Source organism: Anguilla rostrata, chromosome 5 (genome assembly GCF_018555375.3).
Source record: "Anguilla rostrata isolate EN2019 chromosome 5, ASM1855537v3, whole genome shotgun sequence".
Classification (NCBI taxonomy): domain Eukaryota; kingdom Metazoa; phylum Chordata; class Actinopteri; order Anguilliformes; family Anguillidae; genus Anguilla; species Anguilla rostrata.
Genome location: NC_057937.1, coordinates 15330539 through 15356947, shown reverse-complemented (window position 1 = coordinate 15356947; position 26409 = coordinate 15330539). Strand labels below are relative to the sequence as shown.

At 43.1% G+C, this 26409-nt stretch overlaps 1 protein-coding gene and 1 long non-coding RNA gene across 2 annotated transcripts; one reads left to right on the top strand and one right to left on the bottom strand.

The window, feature by feature from the left end:
- Window positions 1–3395: 3395 nt before the first annotated feature.
- LOC135254807 (uncharacterized) lies at window positions 3396–9261 on the bottom strand. The gene is made up of 3 exons (XR_010329967.1): window positions 9204–9261; window positions 8364–8540; window positions 3396–3835 (listed from the first exon to the last, which is right to left on the bottom strand). It is a non-coding gene; the product is annotated as an uncharacterized LOC135254807 (long non-coding RNA).
- Window positions 8465–25594, top strand: fhip1aa (FHF complex subunit HOOK interacting protein 1Aa). The gene is made up of 11 exons (XM_064335320.1): window positions 8465–8597; window positions 9735–10415; window positions 11941–12099; window positions 12480–12566; window positions 13182–13349; window positions 15742–15825; window positions 16224–16422; window positions 17796–18773; window positions 19389–19567; window positions 21492–21612; window positions 22981–25594. Exons 1-11 carry the CDS (start codon window positions 8490–8492, stop codon window positions 23214–23216), a joined length of 3000 nt encoding a protein of 999 aa, XP_064191390.1. The 5' UTR covers window positions 8465–8489; the 3' UTR covers window positions 23217–25594.
- Window positions 25595–26409: the final 815 nt, after the last annotated feature.

The following is a 26409-nucleotide window of genomic DNA, read 5'->3' as shown; positions in this document are numbered from 1 at the left end:
ATGGATTCATGGCTCTATTTGCATTGCATAGACACATAGTACAAACGACTGCTGTAGACATTTATAGACAAATATACTGTATGATATATTGCCTTTTTCTCGTTGGCACTACATGTATGCTGAAACAATTACGACTGTGAATGCATGTTAGCACTATTTTCAGTTTGGTGTCCAATCACTTATGTGTTGCTTGTTATTCTGTGCCCTTGACCTTGCTCTTGATATTATTCTGAAATGCACTTCATATGAGACATAATATTATGTGGTACTACTACTACTACTAGTACTACTACTACTGCTGCTACTACTACTAATAATGACAATAATAATAAAAGCACCAGCATTTACATATTTACATTGCCTTTAGGAAATGTGCTCAGTAAAGACAGTTATTTCAAATAATGTATATCTTAATGTGGATAGCTCAAATAATTTATATTTTAAAGTGGATGTACAATGATGATGTAGCTACAATTGAATCAAGATAACTTCTAGTATTAACTCATAGTACATTCAGTCATTCAAACATTCACAGCACATTCAAACAGCCTGCACTTTGTCAAATCTGCCATGCCTTTAAATGAAGAACCGACTAGGAATTATTGCTTCGTAGTTAGTCTTGATTATTCAGCATAACAGCAAGTCGGGATATGCAGTCATGGCCGAAGGAATGTGCTAAACTCTGCCAATCTGGTCTGTCTGGTTTGAATCCCAACCACACCTTGCCTGTCAGTCCTGCTGACAGGCACTGAAGCCAGGAGGGTGTGTGCTTGTGCTGTGGGGCGGGGCTGGAACTCCTGTATTGGCTGACATGTTGTTATGGGCGCCCGTCACCTCAATGCCTCAGAGGTTCCTTTAGTTAAAGAAGCCAGGTTGTGTCTGAACATGCAAATGAGCCTGGAGTCATGCAAAAATATCCCTGAGTGTTTATTTTCTCACAGGACCCTAACAGAAATGGGATATATTGCAGTATATGTAGAGTTTTGTGAAAATGTAATGATAAATAATGTATGTTTCACAGCACTGTGTTTAAAAAATAAAATATTGCTATGGAAATAATTTTGTATATTTGCCTATATATTGTTGCAATATCTTGCCATATTATTCCAATATATTTTCTGTGTATTTCATTCAAGGAGAGAATGGAACACAGTCATCATCTGTGTCTCAGTTCCCTCCCTTATGCAAGAAAAATATATTGTCATATACTAAAAAATATACTGTAATTCATTGTAATACTATAATAAGACTAGTACACTTGATGTACACTAAAATGTTTTTTTTTAACACATGCCAATATATTTTTGCTCAATGGAGTTCCTTTGTTTATATTCAAACATATCTCTTGAAGTTGAAATAATTGCTGTACAGTGTAATATATTATGAAACTATTATTATAACAGCCCTACATTGTCAGAAAAAATAAGAAAACAAATTACTTTTCCACTATTTCGGATCTCCATATATGGAATGACATATTTGTGTTCTGTTAGGGTGTACCATCAGGGCCTCAGTCTAATTTTAAATATCAGAGTTTCAATCTACTACCAAAGTCTTCCATTATCGCATTCTATAATATAGCTTTCACAACAGTCTGAATATGAAGTTCAGTTGAAGTACCGCAGCATAGCTTTCACAGTCTAGCATTTCATAATCAGGTTTAGTGTCCGATTTGTCTGAAGCCTGTTGAGCCAACGGCGTTTATTCTCAGGGGTCTCCAGGTGATGTTTCACCCTGACGATAAGTTACATGTTTTGTTTGATTTAAAATCATTTTCATTGGATTATTGGACAAAATACATTTTACAAAATGGTTTTAATGGTCTTTTGTCGGTGTTTTACATCTTACCATTTTAAAGAAAACCAAAATTGTAAGATATAAAGTCACTTGTTCTGTATCCCTAAGCAGGTTAACAATCCTACAGGTCAACAGGGCTTCTTATCGATTTGTAAACTTTAACAGGAAATCAGGAAGGCCCAGTATTTTTTCCCCTTGTCTTTTAAAAACATGATTACTGGGCCCTCAGTCGTGCTGGATCCTACCTGAGCAGAATATTACTTACCCAAGAACAGGCAAAATGCAGAATCTTGCTACAAGGACTGACACTGTATTGTTCTGAAACTTGGTGCATTGTCCAACGTCTCACAAACGTGTATGAGGAAATTTGAAAGGAAGCAAATATATTTACTAGCTAGCTATTTGGGAAATAATACAAATCTGCTTCACAATTATGTTTTAAAAAATGAAAGTACAGTATTGACTCTTGGTTTTCCTCTGGTGGTTGATGATTCAGACGTAGTCTTAAGAAGTTAGCCTCATGCAAGGCCTCCTGATACCACAGAAAAGGCTTAGGAAATGGCTGAAGGAACATTATCACTAGTTCCTCTGAGGTTATGCCTTGCAGTGGTGTAGGCCTACCCAGTATATTTCCCAGGCAGAGGCCAGGAGAAACAGCTGTTTGTCATCGATAGAACCGGTGGGCAAGAATAGGTGTTGTCTGCGGTCATGTGCGGCTTTGATTTTGTTGTAAATGTCAGAGTCGTTCTCGCCTATAAATGGCCAAGGTTATCTGGTCTCCTCTTGCTGCACCTGGATATATTTCAGGGGCTGCTGGCACTTTAATGGCCAGTGCATGACCCCATCACCATGGTGACCCACATGCTGCCTCTGATTCTCTGTGGAGGAAAAATGGTTAGACCTCCGAGACCCTGCTCCAGAGCTGTGCTAAAGAACTAGCCATAACTCATACAAGAGAAGAAAATGAGGCCTGTGCTGTTCATATTCAAACATGCCTTGCCATGTTTGTGTGGTATGTGTGCAGAGACTGTGGAACACTGATATGTCCAATTAGTATGCCATGTGGTGTGTGTCATCAGTATGAGAATTGTGGTGTGCGCAGAGGGAATGTATACTTTGCATGTGGTATGCGTACTGTGGGTGTAGAGCACTGCTTGTAGTTATGTATGTGTGTCGGTGTGCAACACTGCTTGTAGTGTGTACAGTGTATAATATGTGTATATATGTTAATGCTGAGCCCTGCATGGAATATTGTAGTGTGTGAGCAGAAGGGTTGTCAACAATCCTGGATAACAACCAACAATCATAAATGGTTTGTAGTAATACATTACTATGACACACTTTGAAAAACAAAGCAGATGACTGAAAAACCAATAGTACATATAGTGAATTTATACATAGTGCCTCCCCCTAGCATTCACATGCTCACTGTTTGTCCTGTATTTGAACAACGGAATATTATCAACCCTGGCATGTTGTGAAAATAGAATGGTATGTGTACTTTGTGTGCAGAGTAGAATTCTGGGAATTGTAGGCATTTATATCTGGCTCCCACAAGCTCTGTCTTCCTTACAGAGGCAAGCCTGGTAAACTCTGGGTTATGTTGGCCTCGCCCAAGGGTGTGACATTCCTGGGGAGGTACCAGCCTAATAAAAAAGCTAATACTGTGTTTGCTCTTCTCTCAAAGCAGTTTTTTGTATCTCTTCTGACAAACACATCCTTCAGGCCTGTATCTTTTCACCCTTTCATCTTCTAAAGGGATCCTTTTCTCTGTATTTCCCCTGGGGGTTTGCTCCCCACCCACCACTGTTCTGCTCTTTGATAAAGGTACTGCAAGATGAGCCAGGCCCCCTCTCTCCATGATGTAATGCTGTTGTGATGGTGTCAGTGAGGGAGTGGGGATTTCTTCCTGTTAACTCTCCACATTGGGCAGAGCCATTTGTTTGAGACGTGTGCCCTCTCATGGCCAAACTCACATAGAAGGCCTTCCCCCTGTGTTGCCATGCCCGCTGGTTCATCAAAGAACTGGCATCTCAGCCTAGGAGACAGATTGATAAGTTAAAGGGCTTGCTTATTAAACCAAACAGAGTGCACCTTATTCATCACAATCCATTTTCTTGACATAAATCAATATATCTGTTTGGGTGATGACACAAGCAACAAAAATCAACTGTCAGATGAATATTTTATGCAATAACAAGGATTGAGGGCTAAAGGTTCTACTGAACTGCGATAGATTAAATACTCTGCACTTGAGAGTATTTTCCTCCATTTATGAAGACCACATGTACACAGATCGGAATGGACACACGTGCATATAAACACACACACACCTGTTGAAACAGACACTTTTATGTCTGACTGCCTAACGTTCTCATGCTCAAACATAATATTGAGTGTACTAATTTATGTTTATCTCAGTATCTTATGTCTATCTTATCAAGTATCATTACTGCGATGACAATATGATACTATTGATTAAAAGAGGCATAAGGGATGGATCGATTTTGGTCCCGTTGTCACCTCAGATGAAGGGATGAAAAAGTGTACTTTTTGAGAGCCCTGCCGCTGGTCTCTCAGGAGAAACGGTCTCCACGCAGTGCACGCCCTACTTACTGAGCATTGCTGTGGTCTATTTTGAGGAAGTAGAGCATCTTTTCTCCAGTAGGTTTTCAGTTAATTTGCCTTGAAGGGGATCTTTCACACCTCTCTGTACTCTAGGATGATTGTATTTGATGTGAGTTTTATACCTAAGCGGTGAAGCCTCTTGTTAGTATGTGTGTGTGTTGCTGTCCAAATTGACAGAAAAAGCACATGTTTCTGCATGGATTGCATGGATTTTGGGCTGCAGTAAGTTACAGTAAATGGGAGAACACTGGAGCAGATGATCTGTTAGACATGCTCTATTACATTTATTCATGGTAATGTGTTTTTAAAGAGAGTGTCATTAATTGGTCATTTCCTGTATAACTGAGATCCAACCTTCTCCTCCTACCCTATTACCACATTAATTAATTTTGTGAGGTAGAACAATTAGTCAATTTAAATGCTTCATTTTGGAAGTTTTTCTAGCAAGTAAGAGGTGTATGTTTACCATGTAACCTGGAGTGTAATCGTAATCAATGATGCATTATGTTGTTGTTGTGACTCTGAGAAAGCTGGGCACTTTTGCAAGTTCATGGTCATGTGAGGTTAGCGTTAATATCCTGAGTCAGTGATGATGTTTATATAAAGCACATACTGTGGTAATCTGAATGATGACTTGGAAAAACTGGCAGTTTGAAGAAGGCGCTTAACCAGTATATCTCCTGATCAATTTCCTTTTCTGTGCACTGTTGCATTGTGGGAATACTGAGCACTTATCATGTGTAAGAATCATTGCCCTGGTTCTCTGATGGAACTACTCCCTTTCCACAGAATTTCAATAACATTTTCATTAAATGTTTCTGTGAGGGATGATTTTACTGCAATAATTGCTAGAAGGTATATTGTGAGAGTATAGTTTTGAGTGCTCATTTTCTACACAGACTTATAGACGTTATACTGTTAGAGTATTTAGTTTGCAGTGGAATAAAGCTCAGCTGAGATTTTTGGATTTACAGTTTGAGGCACACATTCATTCAGAGAGATTCTCTTCTCCTGTCTTGCAACGTTGTGACTTGCTGTGGGCTGTCACTGTTTCACTGTTTCGCGTCAGTGTGGCTAGTTCAGCTTGTCTTACTATGTCTGTAGCTCTGTCTGATATGGTGCACAGTATCAACACAGGCTCTGTGTTTGGCTGTGTGACATAGCTAGTGTATGTGGCACAGTATCCCAGCTCTGTCTTTGGCTGTGTACTGCGTAGAGTGGGCACAGTATCCCAGCTCTGTGTTTGGCTGTGTTCTGCGTAGAGTCTATTCAGCCAGCCTGGAGCATTCTGACCCTCTTAATCATGTCCCCTGGCCCCATGCATTCATTTCCTCTCCAAAATACTTCTGCAGCACACCCCAGAGCTCTGCTCTGTCACCCCTCTGAGAAGGAGGGCGTACAGAGTGTTCTGTCAGAGACAGCGAGTGCGACATACGCTCGGACCGTATTACCGGCGTTTCGCTAAATGGCCTCACCGTGGTTGCGTTTCTCTCGACAGGGGCTCGGCCTCTGGAAGCTGGGTCTGTAGAGGAAGGCGATTCTAACTGACTGGGTGAAACACTGCCTGGAAACTGAGACTGAACAGTGGCTAAGGTCCCGCAGAGGTAGGAATTTTAACCTAACCCGAGCATTCTCGCAGTCGTCAGAGCGTGCGGTTTCTAAACCAAAAACAGATGCGAGTGAAACAAATGTTTCTTTTTGACTCCCGAGACATTTCCTTTTTTTCTTTTGTGGACTTCAGTGTGTGAGTAGTGTCTGCTCTTGCAACATGAAGGGGATGCCTGTGATTGGTAGAGAGATGTTACTCATGTGAGGGAAGGGACAAGAGGTCAAATTCTTATTGGATGCCTTTACAGTATGTGCAGCTGCAGTGATTTTCAGTTCAGTTGTCCTGAAGTGTGTGTAATACATTGGCATTGTAAAAAAGAAAGAAAAGTTAGCAATTGTTTTATGTGTCCATTACATTAAATGATACATATTTCAGAGCCATGAAATATCTGGTACTCAACTGATGATGTAAGCATTTTGTTATTGTCTCAGCCTCAAGGGTGGACAAAATGAAGGTGCAAGTTCTTTTTTTAATGAGCATTGTGAAAATCAATGATCATTGGAAAGTAAAGGCCAACTGGATTTATACAGAATCTGTTGCTGACTTCAGTTTTATGTTTGGCCCAGGCAGTTTTTGTGAGATGAAGGATATATTTTCAATATTTGGAAGATTCTGATGACTTTCCGGTTTTATAATGGCAGATATATGCTATGCCCTATGCCAGCCAGTGTAGAGTTGACTGGTAGTCAGAAATGTCCTTCATCGCACATCAATCCTGTCTGGGCCAATCAAACACATACGCTAAAACTGAAATATCAGTATCAACTGAATATGAACTTTCCTTCGAAGCAAGGTCTGACGTAATGCAGTATAGTCCTAAAAACTTTAGGATGCAAACAGAATTGAATATGTGACTTACGAATGGAGTGTAATATGAATTAGAAATACAGTAGTTTTAATGTAACTAAATGAATGTATGCTGTATGCATGCAGAAACTCAAAATTTGGCAGATTTTTCTCATTTAACATAAAGACCATGACCAGTGACATCAGCATGTACTGTATGATGACACAGGACCCCATATTCTGTCCCTTGAGTAACGGACGTCTGGGAATGGTGAGGGACTACATGTTTCCCCTGTGCTTTATATATACCAGACCTGCCACTTTCCACAAGCTGGCAAAGTCTGTGCAGTGAATCTGGGTTTCCCTGATGAAGCTTTTGAGGGAACCAAACCAGTATTTCCTGATGAAGCTCTTGCAGGGGAATGAATCAACATTTTCCTGATTAACTTCTTGTGTGGATTGGATCACTGATTTCTTTTATAAAGGAATCATCTGATTTCCTTTATAAAGCTTTTGTAGGAAGTGAATCAGTGTTTTTTTTTTTGATGAAGCTGCTGCATGTAGTCTTGTGTCGTCGGTAATGTGTGCTTTCTTGGTCAATCTTTTTTGTGGAGTATTTTTGGCTCTTATTTTGGCCCTCTGGTGAAGAATAGAGAGAGAGGTGAAGAGGGCCCCACCTCTATTTCTATTCTTCTCTAACACAGATGAGTCACAGTGCGGTGTTGACTTCCTGTGCTGTGCTACAGCTGTCACTGACCTATTATGTGTTCATGTATCTTATTTAATTGATAATAAATGTACGTTACACTGTGTGTCTGTTCTTGGACCAAAGCCTTTGCACATGAGGTCTGAGCAGTGTTTCTAAAAGGGCATGAAAGAGTATGACTATTTATACTATGTGAACAATCAGGGGAATGTACTTTAAACAAGCACCGCAAACAACCGCCATTATTGTACTCCTATCTGCTGTATTACCTGCAAACGAGCCAAATTAAATCCCAAATTGCCAGTGCCATGGATAGATGTGAGAAATGTGTGTTTTTCAACAAATCCTGTCGTTGCATATCAATTAGAAGATAAAATGCACATTTTCCACAAGTCATGATAACTGCATTGCATGGCTTGAGGCAAAAATACACTTACCCATTTAAGGTATCATGAGAGTTGTTATTTCCAGGTTGTAATGCAGCCAGATATAGTGTACTCTAAAGTCTAAATAAAATTAGCATTTTTTAATGGCTTGTAGCTCTAAAGCAAAAGACAATTTCCAGATGGATTCTACACTACCTGTTTTCTTAAACTTAAGTTTTTTTCTTAAGCTTAAGTTGAATGTGCATTTTGGTGGATTCGAATTAAACATTCAATTAAACAAACTACAAAAGTACATCTATGTGCAACATGGAACAGGTGTGCCAAGTGTATCAGTGCCTTTATAACTCCTCTACTTGAACAAGACTGTAAGGTGTAACTGATAGAATAATCAGACTGTTTTTCTGGGCAGGTACTGCTGACGATTCTACTAGTATATAGCTGTAGTATTTACCAGATGTCTCTTCTTGTGTGCCCACAGGTCGCCGACATTCAGACATGCCCCTGTGTGAACTGTGACCAATAGCAACCCAGAGAGGATTGTCCCCTCCCACCATGGTCTAGCCAACCAGCAGTCAGGATGATGGCCTCCATGGTTGCCAGCGGAAACGATGATGCGCCGTCCCTGAATCTGAAAGGGGTGGATCCAGAAACATGCATGATTGTGTTTAAGAACCACTGGGCTCAGGTAAGGTCCCCCAGCCCTACTCAGATGGCTGAGCTCTTAGCGGTCATTTGTTGGTGATCGCTTGAGCCGTCGGCCCTGCCAGCCGTCTGCACTTGTCCTCTCTTCCCCTTGTAAAATTTGGCAGACAGTGCTGCTCTCATATTGGGTGATTACTGCATAAAACATTAGAGCCAGTGCCATTTGAGGTCTTCTCCTCATGGAGCTGAAAGCTGGACACGCACACACACGCACGCACACATATACACACACACGCGCACACACACACACACACTCTGTTTTGGCACCAGACAGTGAAGCTTAAGCCTGAACTGAATGCTGGGCTTTGGTAACATGCCAAAATTAGAGTAATGAAAAAATAAATCTGAGAGGAGTGCATTAAATGTTTGGTGTAATATGTGAAAGGAGCTGACTTTCATGTTATGCATGGCAGTCTGCAGGCAAACATGGCGGAGAAACTCAGAATATATACTTATATATATATATGTCTGATACATAGTCATGTTGTAGAAACAGAGAACATAAAGGTGGAAATACAACCTTGGTTTTTGTACATGTACACATCGTTATCATACCCAAATCAGTCACCTGTGTGCACAGCCTGTTTACCTGTCTCTCTGTGGACTCCATTACCATGACGACAGGCCAGCCCGAGACACTGAGCTGTGGAGGGAATTAAGAAAGGGAACCAGATACCCAGTGTCTACAAAGAGGACATTTTATCTGAGCGTAAAGATGAAACAAGGGAAATGGAAAAATGAATAAATTAATTCCCAGTGACATGGACTGGGTACGAAAGATACGAAAGCATCACTGTTGTCATTTAAAATATTTGAACAAGACATAACTCAAAGAAACACATACACTTGAATTGTGTAGTTGTTCATATAGAGACATATGTGTTGACACACTAAGCATAATATCTTTGGAGACCAAGCCTTCTTTTTTTGATGTTAGAACATACCCACTCTGACATCCATGTTTTTCTCTCTCTCTCTCTCTCTCTCTCTCTCTCTCTCTCTCTCTCTCTCTCTCTCTCTCTCTCTCTCTCTCTCTCTCTCTCTCTCTCTCTCTCTCTCTCTCTCACTGTTCCTCGCTCTCTCCATGATGTCATGATGTGTCTCTCTCCCCTCCTCCAAGGTGGCGAAGATTCTTGAGAAGCATGACCCCCTGCGGACCGGCGGCGGTGGGCTGCTGGGCGGCGGCCTACTCGGCGGCGGTACCGCGGGGGCGGGGCTGCGTTTCGGGCCCATCCCTGGGGACGAGGCCAGCGCGGTGCAGAACTACGTGGAGCACATGCTCTTCCTCCTGATGGAGGAGGACAGCGGGCAGGAGGGCGCCATGGGTCCCATCCTGGAGTTCGTGGTGACGGAGAACGTGATGGAGCAGCTCTTCCTCTGGAGCCTGAGGCGGGAGTTCACCGACGACATGAAGGTTGAGCAGCTCAAGGTGTATGAGATGCTGGTGGGCCAGTCCCGGCAGCCCCTCCTGCACCACAAGCCCATCCTGCGACCCCTCATGATGCTGCTGGGCTCCTGCGCCGGGGCCGGGGCCCCCGCCGTGGAGGCCGAGCTGGTGCTTCTGCTCAACCAGCTCTGCTCCATCCTGGCCAAGGACCCCTCGGTCCTGGAGCTCTTCTTCCACACCAGCGAGGACCAGGGCGCCGCCAACTTCCTCATCTTCTCCCTGCTCATCCCCTTCATCCACCGCGAGGGCCGGGTGGGGCAGCAGGCCCGCGACGCCCTGCTCCTCATCATGTCCCTGTCGGCCGAGAACCGCACCGTGGCCGAGCACATCGCCCAGAACACCTACTTCTGCCCGGTGAGCCGCACGCTCTCTCTCCTCACACTTGAGCTGTCTGGAGAATGTATAGTTCAAATATAGCATCTGTGGAGAACAGGTCTTCTCTTTTTGATGTTAGGACATGCACACTTACATGTATGGCTCTCTCTCTATCTCTATCTCTTCTGCTGTCATTCCTTCCTGTGTTCCTTCTACTTCCCCCTCTCTTTCCTTATCTCCTCCCCTCTTACAGTATGTCTCTTGTTCTCTGTCCAGCCTTCTAGCTCCTCTTCTATTCTCTCTCCACTGCTGTCATTTCATTTCTGTCTTCCTCTACTTCCCCCCTCTCTTTTTTCATTCCTCCCCTCATATATTCCTTTTTCTTTGTCTAGGCTTCCACAGCATGTGTCAACTTGGTGATTATTTAATTTGAAAGCAGCTCATGTCTTACTGAAATACCAGTTGGTTCTTCTTTTGCATTATAAATGAAGGTTTTTCAGCTCAAAATGATGTTCAAACCATTTTTGGTGAGCATTTTCCTTTCATAAAGGAACTGCAGTGTGCATGTGCTTCAAAGTACTTTATGTGTGCACATTTTTGTGTACATGTGCCATATGCAAAAGTATTGGGACAGTTGTCAAATTAGTTGTTTTTCCTAATCTAATTTGTATTGTACATGAAACAGTGGCTATAAGGCATAATCCCCAATGTCTGCATTTATTTCACATGGTTTTTTTAAGCTGGTAAAGTTGTTTAGAGTCATGTCATTTGAATAAATCCAGATTACAATGCCTCATTAAAGTCCGAGCACAGTGCAAGGACAATGTACTAAACCGCTCTTAAAAAATGGGGAAATAAATTTCACAGCAGTTTTGTGGCTAATCGTTAATTAAGCTGTGAAGGTTAACTCTCTCAGGCATTTTGAGCCTTGGGAAAGTTTATTACCTTGGCCCAATAAGAAATACTCCACCTGTATTTATGGCAGACCTGGGTCACGTATTTGTTTTGGATTCAAATAATTTCCTGTGCTCTGTTGATCTAGTCTGGTGTAATTAAGCCTGCCAGTATGACCAGAAGGCAGGGTTTGCACTTTTTGAGAGTATTTAATTGGCTCCAATACACCAGACAAGATGAGTAAAGCGTAGAGAAGTATTTGAATCCAAAACAAATACATATTTGACCCAGATCTGATTTATGGGCTGTGTTACAGACAAACAGAAATTATTTAAATGGCTGGTGGAATGTTGACATTAAGGGCTGGCCTATGGTTGCCACGGTGAATAGACTGTGTCTGTGGATCTGATTAGGTTCCTGCGTTTTTCAATATGAATTTCCCAGCATTTTCATCAGCCATACTTGTACATATTCACTTAGCAAATCCTTTAGGAGATCTATAAATAAAAAATTAATCTCATTATTATTGTTCAAAAATGCTTTCTGACACATCAGCATCATGCTTGCTAAATAACATCTGCAGTCCCTGTATGGACCCTTGACTGAATCTACCTGTAGTGAGCCGAGGAGCCTCTAGGCGGCGCTGTGAGCATGTTTTGTTGTTTCCCAGGTGCTGGCGACGGGGCTCAGTGGCCTGTACTCCTCCCTGCCCACCCGGCTGGAGGTGCAGAGCGAGGACTGGCACTGCCTGCAGAGGGAAGAATGGCAGCAGGTGCCCACCCTCGTCCAGTTCCTCAACTCCCTGGAGTTCTGCAATGCTGTCATCCAGGTGAGGCTGCCAACGCCGGTAAACCAAGCACAGTCCATTAGCACCCTTCAACATATTCCTGAACTAAAAAATCACATAAAAGCCACCAAGATCCTGCAGGATCCTTCTTGTATTTTTTAAACAAACATGCACGTCTGTCTTGCCACATCACAGACTTGATGTTTTGGGTACAATCAAGATTGTTGAAAACTATTTACAATGCCTGTGCCTTGCAAATACTATAATTGTCATAGATTATATGCTGTCAATCACTAACATGTAAAGAAGGGACAAATCAAAATACTTCTCACAATCCAAAAGATCCTTTAACTGATTACAACGAGTAGGCAACTGATCATACCACATATTTTGTATTTTATAAAGTCTGACTCTTTCCTTAGGTAGCTCATCCTACCATCAGAGACCAGCTGGTCGGGTACATCTACAATGGCTTCCTAGTGCCCGTCCTCGCCCCTGCTCTACACAAAGTGAGTCGCCTCCTCACACCCAGGAGTGTTTTCTAGCAGGCCTTTGATCTCTCAAATATGAATCAAATCAAAGCACATAATCAATGGCAACCGGATACATTGAGTCAAAATTTTATTGCACGTCTTTGCCAATCATTCATCGTGTCCATTGTATCAATGATCTACTGAAAACAGTAAAACCGGAGAAAGGGCCTGACTGTGATCATTAAAGCTCCCGTTGCATATTCTGCAAATCAATAGGGAGTTCCCCTGGTGACACCGCAAAGTTAAATCCGCTAAGCAAACAACTCCCATATGAGCTGATGTAAGGTGTGTGCATTGAAAGTTCTAAATCAAAATGGCTGCCATGCCTCACCCAGTTGGCAGTTACATATTAGTGCTTGCTGAACCAGGAAAAGATCCTACAGCAGGTATCACAGTATCTGCAGGCTTTTGTGGTTTCATTTGAAACAACAGCCAATGGAATGCCTTGTAAAACAGGCCAATCAAAGACATACATAAAGCTTGTGTGTTCTTGAAACATGGCAAAAAAACCAGCAGACATGGCTCCAGGACAGACTGGAGTCATAGATCTCTGTGCTACAGTGTACAAGCCTGAACCCCTGTTGTTCTCAGCTGACGTTGGAGGAGGTGATGACCACCACGGCGTACCTGGACCTGTTCCTGCGCAACGTGACCGAGCCCGCCCTGCTGCAGACCTTCCTCAGCTTCATCCTGATGCACCAGTACGAGAAGGTGCACATCCTGGACACGCTTGTCAGCCGCATCAACACGCCCTTCCAGGTTAGCCCCGCCCATGTGCTCGCATAGCCTCTAACATACACAGATGTGTCGTTAAGTAAAATGACTTTATTGCGGGAAATTAAGTGTTTTCTCTCCTGTTCTGGGTGGTGCATTTATTTTCTTGGTTATGGAAACCTTATAATGTTGTCTGCACCCTTTACTTTGCTCACATAATGAATTTCCAAATCACACAGTTGCTCAAACATTGATAATACAGCCCTTCTACAAATATAGTTATATCCCTGAGGCATGTACGGCTGAAAGAGAAATTGGCAGGATATTGTCAGTGTCCAGCCTGGACATCATTGGGGAGAAACTGTTTGATTGACATTGTATTATACACTGCAGTACTGGTGAACAAAACTACACTATTCATTTCTTGCAAGTCCCTGCCATAGTCATAGCCTGTATGCTGAAATCACACACAGAAGTAAACTTTACTTTAAATTAGCTTGGAAGATAAATATTCTATCCTTAGGGAATTATTTCTAATTATGTAAGCTGTCAATGTTAAAAAAAAGGAAATGGTTGTCATGGCAAATTGCTGTCATGATCCAATTAGTCAAAGAGGCTGATAAGAGAGGTTTTTCAGTTGCCAATGTGTACATTGCATCATCCATTTTAATGCTTCAGGACTGTCAACACCAAAATGTGACCATTGATAAAAACATTTCATGCTCAACTACTTTCCCTTCATGTGTGGCTTAAAGTGCCTCAAATGCTCCTTAAAGTGTTGTTGGATTCTTAAGCGCTGCAAGCACCTGCCACCATTCCAGCTCTGTCAGAAAACAGTTATCAATTAATAAAACAGAAACTCATTTTTGACAAACCTGCAAGTCCCCCTTCCAAAATGTAATTAAGGTAACAGCAATTTTCACATTACATGAGCGTACACAAAATCCTAGCAAGCCAGCAGATTCACAGCTGGTTTGTCGGTTGCTCTGCCCGAGTAGAATAGCAATCACCGGGGACTGTAACTGAACTCACAAAAAGTCAGGAGAAAGTTGCAAGGCAGTAGTGGGGGGGTGCTGTAGCAAACACCATTTTGCTGGAATGTGCCTTTTTTTTGCCTGTGGCATGGAGGCCCCAGTGATCCTTTCCTTTCAAATGCTGCTGTAGGAATTCTCTCATTGCATAATCGGCCAGTGTGGGTGCACACGCCTGATTCTACTAATCAAGTTGCTTAGCAAAGACTCTAGTGGTTGATTAGTAGAATCAGGTGTGTGCACCCACACTGGCCATTTCTGGATATGACAGGGGACCCCAGCTCTAAAACACGAAAAGCACCTAATTAAGAAAAATGAACAGCTTGTTAAAATGCTGGGATTGCAGTTGTGGTTGGAATGAAAACGAGCATCCACAGTGGCCCCCCAGGACCGAGTTTGAGAACCACTGCTGTAGACAACAGGATGCCACGCCCAATGCTATCTGCTGCTAAAACAGGAAGACTCCGAGAGGCTATCCCAAAACATCCTGTTAGTCAGCTGACATTTCATGCAGACGGACATTTCCGACTGCTCTTAACTGCTGGTTCTTTCGGCTTGAAAAACGTTTATGTTGTCTGCCTATCACAGGCTGTAATGCTTCATTCACCAGCAGTAGGTAAAGAGGAACAAAAATGGGGAACTTCACCCTAAAATCAATTTTTAATGGCAAATCCAATCTGCCCACGAATGCTCTGGTAAACAGTTTCGACATTTACAATATATCTTCTAGATAGTCATGTCCCTTCCTGGAATAATCTTCTCGAATGCGACATTTTGTACCACCAGTATAGTCACACCCACTCTCATTGTAATTGTGATACATGGTTGAATCGTACCTGGGCATGTTTTGGGTGCAGGTTGTGTTGAGTAAGATGTCTAGGCAACCACAACTACAAAAGATATTGGGCCTCATTCACAAAACTTTTCTTAAATTATCCTTACTTTTGTTCTTAAAAATGTTCCTATTAAAAAACAATATGGGATTCATGACACGTGCAGATCTTTTATGCATATCCCAGGTGTAAGAGAATGCTGACTAAATTTTATGCACAATCCTGTTCATGTGATTAGCATAAGGAAACAGCTTTGAATAAATACAGATAAGAAATGAATGCCACATTGTTTGTGGAAACGTTCTTACACACAGTTTACGATCAGATATGATCGTACGCATGTTTCGTGAATGAGGCCCACTGTCTTTTTAAGCTTCCAGTAGTAGAAGCATCAATGAAATACAATAAAAATGAAAGGGAAAGCATTTCATGGATTTTTTAATTGCTGTTCTGACATTCCAGGTTACAATTATTGTTTATGTAAACTATTACTTTGAGTAAAGGCCACACTTTAGCCTTATTCACTGTTCCCATGAAGCTCTCATATTGACCTTTGACTTGGTGTTGTTCCAGCTGGGCACCGTATCCCTGGCACTGTTCCATACTCTGATTGGTTTACACTGTGAAGACGTCATGCTGCAGCTAATCCTAAGGTACCTACTTCCTCATTCTCCTCAGGGTTAGTACAACAGGGTTTACAGAGAGCGTGACAGCTCCACTTTTTTGGTACCGGACATAAAGAAAGTAGTTAATGTTTGATACCACTTGAGCTCAGTCTAATGTACCTCAACTATACTAGTCCCGCATTTCCTCACATTGTGTCATCATTAAATACTGCAATAGTCAAAACACGTGAATTGAAATTTTAATTGAAAATATTTTGGCATTATTTATCATGGAGCACAGGTACACACATTAGTAAGTGATGAGGGAAATATTGATTGACACCTCAGCACTGACACTGCCTGTCTGTGACCTGTAAACCCCACCCCTTTCCTCTCCCACAGCCCCCTCCCCCACCCTAACACGATTGGCTGCTCTGCTTCACCAGGTACCTGATTCCCTGCAATCACATGATGCTGAGTCAGCGCTGGGTGGTGCGAGAGAGGGACTGCTACTCCGTCTCTGCAGCCAAGCTCCTGTCTCTCACGCCCTCCTGCTGTTCCATGGAGCCCAGGCCGCCTCCCCTCAGACAGCAGCTGGATTACATCGTCTGGTCAAAGGGCACGGACAGGTCACACCCAGGAAACAAGGGTAGGGGCCCTGGGAAAGAACAGGGCTGTGTCTGAATCAGTGCACTTGCCTTCTATTGAGTGTACTAGTTATATAAAACTTATATACTTATAAACTCATTAGTATGCAAGTGTCGCTGATTTGGACGTGGCGCAGGAAAATGCATTTGGTCACATGGGAGCTTGTGGGCTCTCTCACATGTAAGATCAAATTACTGCTTTGAGAAAATTTTGCCATGGCATCAAACATCATTTTGTTCTTGTAACTGATTTTGCAAATGATTTTTAGGGATATATCACTGGAGAGATGGAAAACCAAAGGCACTGGAACCACAATGAGACACCCAGTTGTGATATTTATAATAAAATAGGCTACTTATTGATTTATTAGAATGTATGAGTGCAGAAATCTGACGAATCACAAAGTTGCAGTCCATGGTGCAAACTTTGCCATAACACAGCCACAATTGAATAATTAAAAGCGCCACATCTCAACATTGAGTGGCGCTTTTAATTATTCAATTCCCACCCACCTGCTCACCAGTAAGCCACCCATGCAAGCCACTGCAATGGAAACATTATGGTCATCTCAGATCTGCCACATCGGTTATGCTGTTAAAACTGCAGTACTGGTTAAATGTGATTCACACAGGCATATTTTACCATTATAGCATTGCAATATCACACAATGAATGCATTTTCTAATTTTAGAATGATATGCATAATTGCCATCTGGACAGTTGAATGGATGTTTATTTAGGTCTTTTATGCAGAGATTTATTCATGAAAATATGCTAATTCCGACTGTTAGAATTTCTGTTTTTAAATAAATCTGCGGATAAAGATGGTGATTAATGTTCAAAGGCATTCCTTTGTAACAGGCTTCATGTTGCCTGAACCCTAGAGCAGGCCTATTCAACTGCCGGCCTTGGGGCCTAATGTAGCCCTCCAGAGTATTAGACAGACTCTTGGCCCTTTGATCACTGAGGAGGGGAAAATGCATTCATAAATTCTGCCCATGTCCAGGCCAACATCTGCGCACTGTCAGAATATATAAATTAAGCTATTATTAGTACCCCCTACTAGTGACATTATAATGTGATATCTGTATATTTTAAGAAGGCAGCTGCTTTACAGTCGATAAATCTTGCCCCATGTGACAAATAACGTATAACAAATTTTACTTGGTCATTATTTTTTCAACAAAAAATAAACCAACTGACCTCTGGAGGTTAGATATATCTACAGTTAGGACTCGTGAGGACTGGACTAGGGTTAGTTATGTCCTAGTATGTAGAACCGTAGAAATGAATACTTTTTATTGGATATAGAGGGGTATACTTTCTTTTTTCACATCACTCAATTAGGTAAGGTCACCTCTTGTCTGTATTTCAGAAATGGATGGGTCTCTGTCAGAAGGGGGTGGAGCCGAGCACTCTCGTGTCATGGGGTCAGAGGTTGTCATGGACATCAGCTATGTGCACTACCTGTGCGACGCCCGTCGCAGGATAACCTGCAGCATCCGGGCGTGCCGGGTGTGGTCAGCCCCCTACGACGGCGAGGACCCTCCCCCGGAGGAGTACCACCCCAGCGTTCCCGGGGAGGACCCCGGGAAGTCCCGGCCGGTTCGCCCGCAGCCCAGGGGCCCGCAGCAGCCTCGCCAGTCCGTGGACCTGGGCCCCGCTGGGGAACGGCCCAATCAGCTGGAGCTTGAGTGGGACAACAGCTACGACACCGCCCTGTCCCCCGACAAAAGTGACGGAGCTGAGGGAGGCAACGGCCAGCCCCCTGTACCGACCGAGCCCCCCCCACACATCCAGGAGATGAGGAGGAACGCCACCTTGCTCATCAAGGGCTCCTACATCGAGGAGTCCGACTTCCAGGACGACGCCATGGTGTACGACCTCGTAGCGCAGAAGGACGCCAAGAGTGCAGCCAACGACCCTCAGGCGAAGGAGGGGAGGACGGAGGTGGAGGCAACGTCACCCGGCCCAGACTCCGCCCCCGCTGTGCAGGAGGGACCTCAGGAGGAGCCCCAGCCACCAATCAGCAACGGCCTGAGCCCCGCCCCGCAGCCAATCGCAGCGGAGGGGCTAGGCGGGGCGGAGGGCAGCAGTGACGGGGCAAAGCCGGACCAGGGCGCCCAGGACGACCTGGTGGCCCAATATGAGGAGCTGATCCGGACGCTGGGGGCGGATTCGGGGAGTCCCGTGAAAGCGGGGGCGGAGTTCCGGAGTCCCATCACCCCTGTGGACGAGGACGAGGTGGATTTCTCCTCCTTCACAGCTGACATTCTGGAGACAGAGAAAGTCCCCTCGCCCCTTGGGCCAAAAGGCCCTGGGGGAACCAGAGTCCATGAGGTTCCCTTCACAGGTGAGCCAGTACTCTCCCCCCTCTCACTGCCAAATATTTCTTTATAATGGCGTTGTGCATAATGTTATTGCTTTGGCAATATTTGACTTTGGTACATTGCCATGTCAGTAAAGACTGAAGAATTGAATTAAAATACAGCACTGCTACAACTAATAACAAGACCAGGTTAAAACCTAGTATATGGCTGGACCTATCCGGCCGACAAATGGTGTAACTTCATCACTCACTCACTCAGTCACAGACATTCGCATTTGTAGGGCTGGCCCCGCTGTTAACATATACCTTTTGTTATTATTATATTGCTTTGCCAACGATTTTCATGTTTTCATTAAAGCCTGCAGAATCGAATGTAAATGATATAATTATGATAATAACAACAATAATATGAATATACTCATGATGCTTTGGCTGGACTTGAAGAAGACTGTTATACAGTATGTTGGTAAAGCCTGTAAAGCTTGTCTTTTTATGTACAGCACATTGAGTTGCACCCGCTGTGCTTTATAAATAAAATTTGATTGGTTGATTGATTGATTGATTGGTTGATTGATTGATTGTAGAATTCATTGACGCTGGTGATGATGCTGAGGCTAATGCTGGCCTCCTGCTCCACAGGGCCATTCATTAGTGTGCTGCTGTCGCGGCTGGAGAACATGCTGCAGAACTCCCTCCACATAAACCTTCTCCTGACTGACATCCTGGCCCAGATGGCTTCCTATCCCCAGCCTCTGCTACGCTCCTTCCTGCTCAACACCAACATGGTCTTCCAGCCCAGCGTGCGCTCCCTCTACCAGGTACAGAACTGTGTGTGATTCACACTCACTGTCCCCTCTACCAGGTACAGAACTGTGTGTGATTCACACTCACTGTCCCCTCTACCAGGTACAGAACTGTGTGATTCACACTCACTGTGTCCTCTACCAGATACTGCACTGTGTGAGATTCACACTCACTGTGTCCTCTACCAGGTACAGCACTGGTGTGATTCTCCTCACTGTCCCTTCCAGGTAGCATTGTTTGTGAGTGCTATCACAGGTTGATCCCCTCTACCAGGTACAGAACTGTGTGATTTACACTCACTGTCCCCTCTACCAGGTACAGCACTGTGTGATTCACTCACTGTCCCCTCTACCAGGTACAGAACTGTGTGTGATTCATACTCACTGTCCCCTCTACCAGGTACAGAACTGTGTGATTTACACTCACTGTCCCCTCTACCAGATACTGCACTGTGTGATAAACACTCACTGTCCCCTCTACTAGGTACAGCACTGTGTGTGATTCACACTCACTGTCCCCTCTACCAGGTACAGAACTGTGTGATTTACACTCACTGTCCCCTCTACCAGGTACAGAACTGTGTGATTCACACTCACTGTCCCCTCTACCAGGTACAGAACTGTGTGAGATTCACACTCACTGTCCCCTCTACTAAGTACAGCACTGGTGTGTGATTCTGTTTTCCCCAAACTATCAACTTTTCCAGGCTGAGTCATTTGTTTTGTGAGGTGCTATCCAACAGGATTGAAGCATGCAGTAGTATTGCACATGCTGTCCTTGCTCTCCTCTCTCACTATATTTCTCTCTCTCGCTCTCTCTCACTCTGTCTCTCTTTCTCTCACTCTGTCTCTCCCTCTGCCACTGATTTGTAACCATTAAGGCTGAAAACCCTGACGTTTGTTTACTCATTATTGCTGTAAACTGTACAACTCCTGGGAGAGTCATGAAACAACGAATAAACTATCAGTTGTGAACATAATTCCATACGGGCATAAGCTGCGCTACAAACGTGAAGGCAAAGCAGAATTCTTTACAGGCAGTAAACAATTCCCTAGCGAGCATTACAAAGCAGCGCTTTTGTGGCATATTCATGCATAATTGAACAGGAAACAGGTAAACAAGTAAATTGAATCAAGTGAGCCAATTGTTTGAAGGAAAAATTTAATATTCAAGAGGAAGCCGCTTGAAAAAGTATATTTATTTTTTTTAAAACGGGAACCCACAGTAATGCACAACGGCAATCACAGAAACTTCATTTTTAAAACACTTAATGCCTCAGTGTTGTCCCTGGGTGTGCCAAATCTCTCAGAGGTAACTTTATTGATCGCAGGCCTACCTGAGCATGTTACTATCTGTCATCAGGAATGGAAATGAGCTTCCTGTCAAGGCCTTTGGACAATTATTTATAAACTTGTGGAACTGTATGCTACTGCCCCACGTGGCAAATCGAGGATAAGTGATTTAATAAAAGTGTGAATATACATTGCGGCTCAATCAAATGTTTTTTTTTTAATTGCCGCAATAGAAAAATGTGCCCTCAGCAACATTTTCCTGAGCGTTCAGTTAATTATAGTAGATGTGCCAGTCAAACAGATATCATTAAAACATTTAAAGGTTATTGCAATAACTGTTCCGTCCTTTATCACAGGAGATGGATTCATTGTCAGGTGAGACTGTGCTTATGAGGCTGTTACACTTTTCGTTATGTCTCAATTAATTTTTACTTCATTTATGACATCCGTGATTGTCTCATTAGGTCCTCATAGCGTATACGACTGGGAGGCAGGTCATTAGGGGGAACCAGAAGGCTACTGACAGCAGTTAAACATAAATCCCACCAAAATGTGTGCGGCAGCCAAATATCTGAATGCAGCGATCCAACTAGTGTGGGTAGTCTCCCTGCAGTTTCTTCTGATAAACTCTGTGTTTTGTCATCAGGTACTGGCGTCGGTGAAGAATCAGATCGAGCGGAACGTCTCGGCGAGGAAGGACTTCCCAGAGCTGCTCACGGAGGCACAGCACTGCCTGCTGTCCAGAGAGACGGTCCAGATGGCCCGCGGTGAGATACAGCGTGGGGCCAGAGCTTTACTCACAACCAGGGCCCTGTTTCACAAAGCAGGATTACAGCACTGAGTAAAACCCGGAATGCTCTACACCTGGAACATGGACTGAAGTAAAAAGAGCTGTTTCGGGTTTTACTGAGCTCAGTTATCTAGCTAACTCAGTAATCCTGCTACATGAAACAGGGCCCAGTAAAGGCTGTTTGCTTGAAGGCTAAAAGATGTTTATGGTCACTATTCCCAACTTGTTATTATGCTAGTAAATAATGTTGTTTGAATAGCTGTATAATTTGTCAAAGTTAAAAGGTAACAAATTAAAGTCTCAAATTTTCTGGCTCAGATTAAAAAAATTCACTAAATTTTGCAGCATTTGTGCTTCACTCTTTGTGCCAACCAGTGTATATTGAGACTGCAAAGGCTGGTTTAGATGCAAATTGTAGTTTGTACAATCACATGCAAATTCAGTCATTTTCTATTTGATTTGCTTGATCTGTACACTCAAAGATCCAAGCTGCAAGGCGAAGATAATAAGCACTTTAAGTGTTTTTTTTTTCTTCGGATAATTGAATAGATTTTGCTGAATTGAGCTCCATCTTATCGTTTAAATCCACCAATATTGCAGACTACTTCCATGAGATACAATTATATAAAATGGAATTACCTAACAGGGGTCAGATATTGCCTAGAGAATTTCCCAAATAGTTAATAGGGAATAATCTAGTGAAATAAAATGGGTTTAGAGTAGTCAAAAAGTGAGATTATATTCCTCACCATTTCAGTCTCATGGTCCAGCACTGCTTCTCACCATTGCTTTTCTGTCCAGTGTCAGTTTAATAGTCATGGAAGATCCTCCTTCACCTGGCTTGGTAGTGAATGCGATTGTGTGTTGAGGAAAAAGGCCCACTGCTGTTCCTGCCATCTTATCTGAGAGTTGTTCTCTGGGCTCAGGTCTCCACTGAGTATATTATATGGGCAGAGGTTGAGATGTGGGGGTATACACTGGGCTCTGTGGTATTATTTATCTTTGTCTAGCGACAGATTTGTACGTAAAAAGGAATGTAGACTGTAGAAGTTGCTCTGGCTTCTAAATGCCTGAATCAGAGCTGCTCAGTCTTGTTCCTGGAGATCTACCGTCCTGTAGGATTTCATTTCAACCCTGATTTGGCACAACTGAGTCTACTAATTGGCAGCTCAATGATATCTCTGGCTGTTGAATGGTGTGTGCCTTTTTAGAGTTGGAATGAAAACCTACAGGGCTGTAGATCGCCAGGAACAGGATTGAGCAGGCCTTGCCAAACCGATCAGTGCTGTGCTGAAAGGCAGCATTTCTTTTTTTTAGCTCACCTGTCTGTCCAATCTTCTTTCAGATCCGCTTCTGGACTCCCATGGGGTGGAGAATGGAGACTGGCCTTCAAACGCAGAGGTTGTCAGAAATCAACTCATTCCCGAGAGGCTCCCCAAAAACCCAGCAGCCAATCCAAAGCTGGCGCCCGAGGACAGGAACATGGTCCTGGCCACGGTTCTATTCTCTGAATTCCTCAAAGAACTGGCGGCCATTTCACAGGAACACTCCATCTTATCTCACACACCAATGGAGGAGTAGCCTTCTCACCATCTGCAATAACGCTGCTCAATCTTCTCGCACACAACAGAGTAGCCCTTACTGCAATATTTTACACATTTGAGGCACTTACTGAAGTAAACATTTTTTATCTCCTCCTGGTACTACCTGATAAATGAGATACCTCGCGTTAATGGATCTATGCCCTTTTTCCTGAGATTTTGCTTAGGGTTGTTCAGGAAGTATGTTTTCATAACTGCTGTGACCATTCCTTCCTCGCACGGCAGGACTTGATATGACATAACATGTCGTATACAAGCACACTTCTTCCCAAATTTCCCAGTTAGCCAGACTGGCTTGGGCTGCTGCGTCAGGATTGGTCGAAAACGTCGTTGTTTTTTATTTTTTGCAAGCGCTCTGACGAGGACTTGATTAGCCACTCCAGAGAGCATGACCTAGTTGTGGGCTGTCTCGGGAAATCCTGTACCAGTTAATAATGCACCAGATCAGGATATGATACTGAGCCAGAGGCTCACTGACCAAAGACTGGAGGAGAAACAGAGCACAGGATGTCAAGCAATGTGGTACATAATGCCTTCATCTGACCATATAAAGGAGCACATCTGTGGACCTTTTTGCCCTCATACACAAAGCCCAGCAGAGCTCAGCTTCTCTAGTGATGGGCACCATGTGTTCCGACTGACCCTCATTTTGAGGCCTTATACTGTACAAATGGCTGTGTATAAAGAATCCAGCATGTGACCTACATGCACCATGCACACGTCGCCCAGGGGCTGCTGGACTCTGAGTGGAAAATTCTGGATATCGGATGCAATATGGCGTCGGTCAGTTCCATCTCCCACACAAGGTTATTCATGCTGGTTACTGTATGTCCACAGGATGTTTTACAAGATAGCAGCATGCTATTGACTAAAAAAGAACAGCCTACAGTCATTGTACAGTACAGCAGTACAGTGGTTTCCAGCTGAGGCCATGACAAGATTCGTTCACGACTGAAAAGCACAAGAACATTAAACTCTACTGAACTCCGAGGGGCCGCTGGCTTCTGCACATTGTAGTTCCACAACAAGGAGCAGAGAACGAGCATCGCAGAGGAGTTCCCACAGTCTTTGAAAAATATTTGCATCTCTCAAAAGTTGAAGAGGAAAATTGGAAAACTGGAAAATTGGCCAGGTCAAAAAAAAAAAGAAAGAAAAAGAAACAAGAAAGAGGAAAGAGAAACAATCCTTTAGTTCATTCTTATTTTTTTCTTTCAAAGCTAGTGATCTGCATTTATCTTTCTTGCTCACCAACTTGAATGTCATTTACTGTCAAGTCTAAGCGATGTCATTGCATTGATGTTGCCAACAAACTGGTTTGCACATTAAGCCCAATCCCAGAATTTGTTCCTAACTGGCAGTTTCGGCCGAAATAATGTGTTTCACATAAAATATTTGGAAGGCATATCTGCCTCTCAGTTACATCCTTATACATTCCAAGTTTCAGAGAATTTGGCTACGGTGAGAAAAAAAATCATCCAGACATGTATCCTAAAATATTCATTTGAATGGTAATTATACATCTTGACTCCAAAGAGAATAATACAAGGGGGGTATACTGTTACTGTTAGGGTTATTCACAACCTTTACCAGCTACTGTTCATGAAAGCACATGTGATGGACCTAACAACCTTCAGTTAATCTGCTGGAAGCCATAATAGCTTCACACAAATGTCTCACAAGCTAGTTTTACCAGTGAAAAAGACACAATCTCCCTGGTGACAGTTGTGTGGATCAAACAGTTCTCGGGTTGCGATACTCCGATTAAGCCTTACTTAAGTGCCCTTCACTAAATGCACATTAAAGGTTTAAAAAAACTGGAAATGCTATGCAGATCTTTATGGTTATTATTCAATATTTGGGGAGAGAATATTCATTTTTTCATAAGGGGGAGGGTATTTAAACTTAATGTAATGTTTTGTAGAGAGTAATTTGATTGCCATATTTTTACACGTTTTTACTTGAACCTGATATGTTACTTTACTTCTTTCGTTTGATTGGATCATGGAGTGCATGTACACTGTATGCTAGCACTGCTCCGGGACTAATGGGAGGGTCAATGTTCAGTGTTGGGTGAAACGCTGAAGGGGTATTAATGGGAAGGGGAGAGGGAGGGGTCTGGCGACTCCGGCCCTTTCGTGTCAACACCAGCTGTTTATGCAAAGCATGTAAAAACGTGCTCCGGCGAAACAAAACGGTTTGCCTTGCCTTTAATTAACATTTAAAAAATATCTTTCATAAAATTAAAATAAAAATGTTCCAATTTCCTACGAGATAATTTTGCTACATGACATTTTGCTATCTGTTCTGTTGAAGTGGCACTGCTACCTAAAATGCGATTGATTAAAAACACTGAACAAACTCGCGCCTGGAATTTAATGTATTCTTGTTGCCCGCCTCTTGCATCTGCCCGGTGAATTTGGATGCGCTCGCGCTGTAACCTGCTGTCTTCGGCACCGCGGAGGAGGAAGAGAAGGTGCCGTGGAAAGATAAATAACGCTGTGCTATACGGCTAATGCTCCCGCATCTTCCGGCGGCAAACTGCTTTTTAATTGCTTTCCTCCTTTGCTGCTAACGAGGAGCAACTGTCTGTACGTTTGCCCGTCGACTGAGGAAGATGAGAAATTTAACCAATCACAACCTGTGATTGGCTGTGCTGGTTTTTACGGTCGTCACCCCAACAAACTCCCAGAGCAAGCGATAACTAAAGACCTGACAGTTTCCAAATGTGTGATCATAACGTCGTTCAACCATCACAACATAGAAAGTGGTGCAGTTTATAAAGACATATTGCTCCAAATAAGTTGCTGCCAGTGTTAATTTTCTTTCCCTCCAAAAAGAAAACAGAACTGAAAGCCACTGAGGGCAGTGGATATAAAATAATATTAAAGTCCAAAATAGGCCACAAATAAGAAACTGGAAAAGAACACGTAGATGAAACATTTGAACCAGCACCATCTTTCCCTCCACCCTCTCCACTTGGCCTTCCCGCAATTTCATTTTTTCTCTTCTTTTTTTTGGCAGGCTTTCATGTTAATTTTTTATTTTTTATTGAGATCTAGGTATGCCTGGGGGACATTTGCTAACGCTACAGCAGGTCACAAGGGCTCCGGTTTCTCTGTGTTCAGATCTATTCTGTCACTGTACATCCAGGATGCCTGTTACCCTATGCCCAC

Coding starts and splice junctions, on each gene's coding strand:
- fhip1aa (XM_064335320.1), top strand. CDS start 8,490: ATGATGGCCTCCATGGTTGCCAGCGGAAACGATGATGCGCCGTCCCTG. Junction 8,598..9,734: donor TTAAGAACCACTGGGCTCAG/GTAAGGTCCCCC, acceptor CCCTCCTCCAAG/GTGGCGAAGATTCTTGAGAA. Junction 13,350..15,741: donor GCATCAACACGCCCTTCCAG/GTTAGCCCCGCC, acceptor GTGTTGTTCCAG/CTGGGCACCGTATCCCTGGC.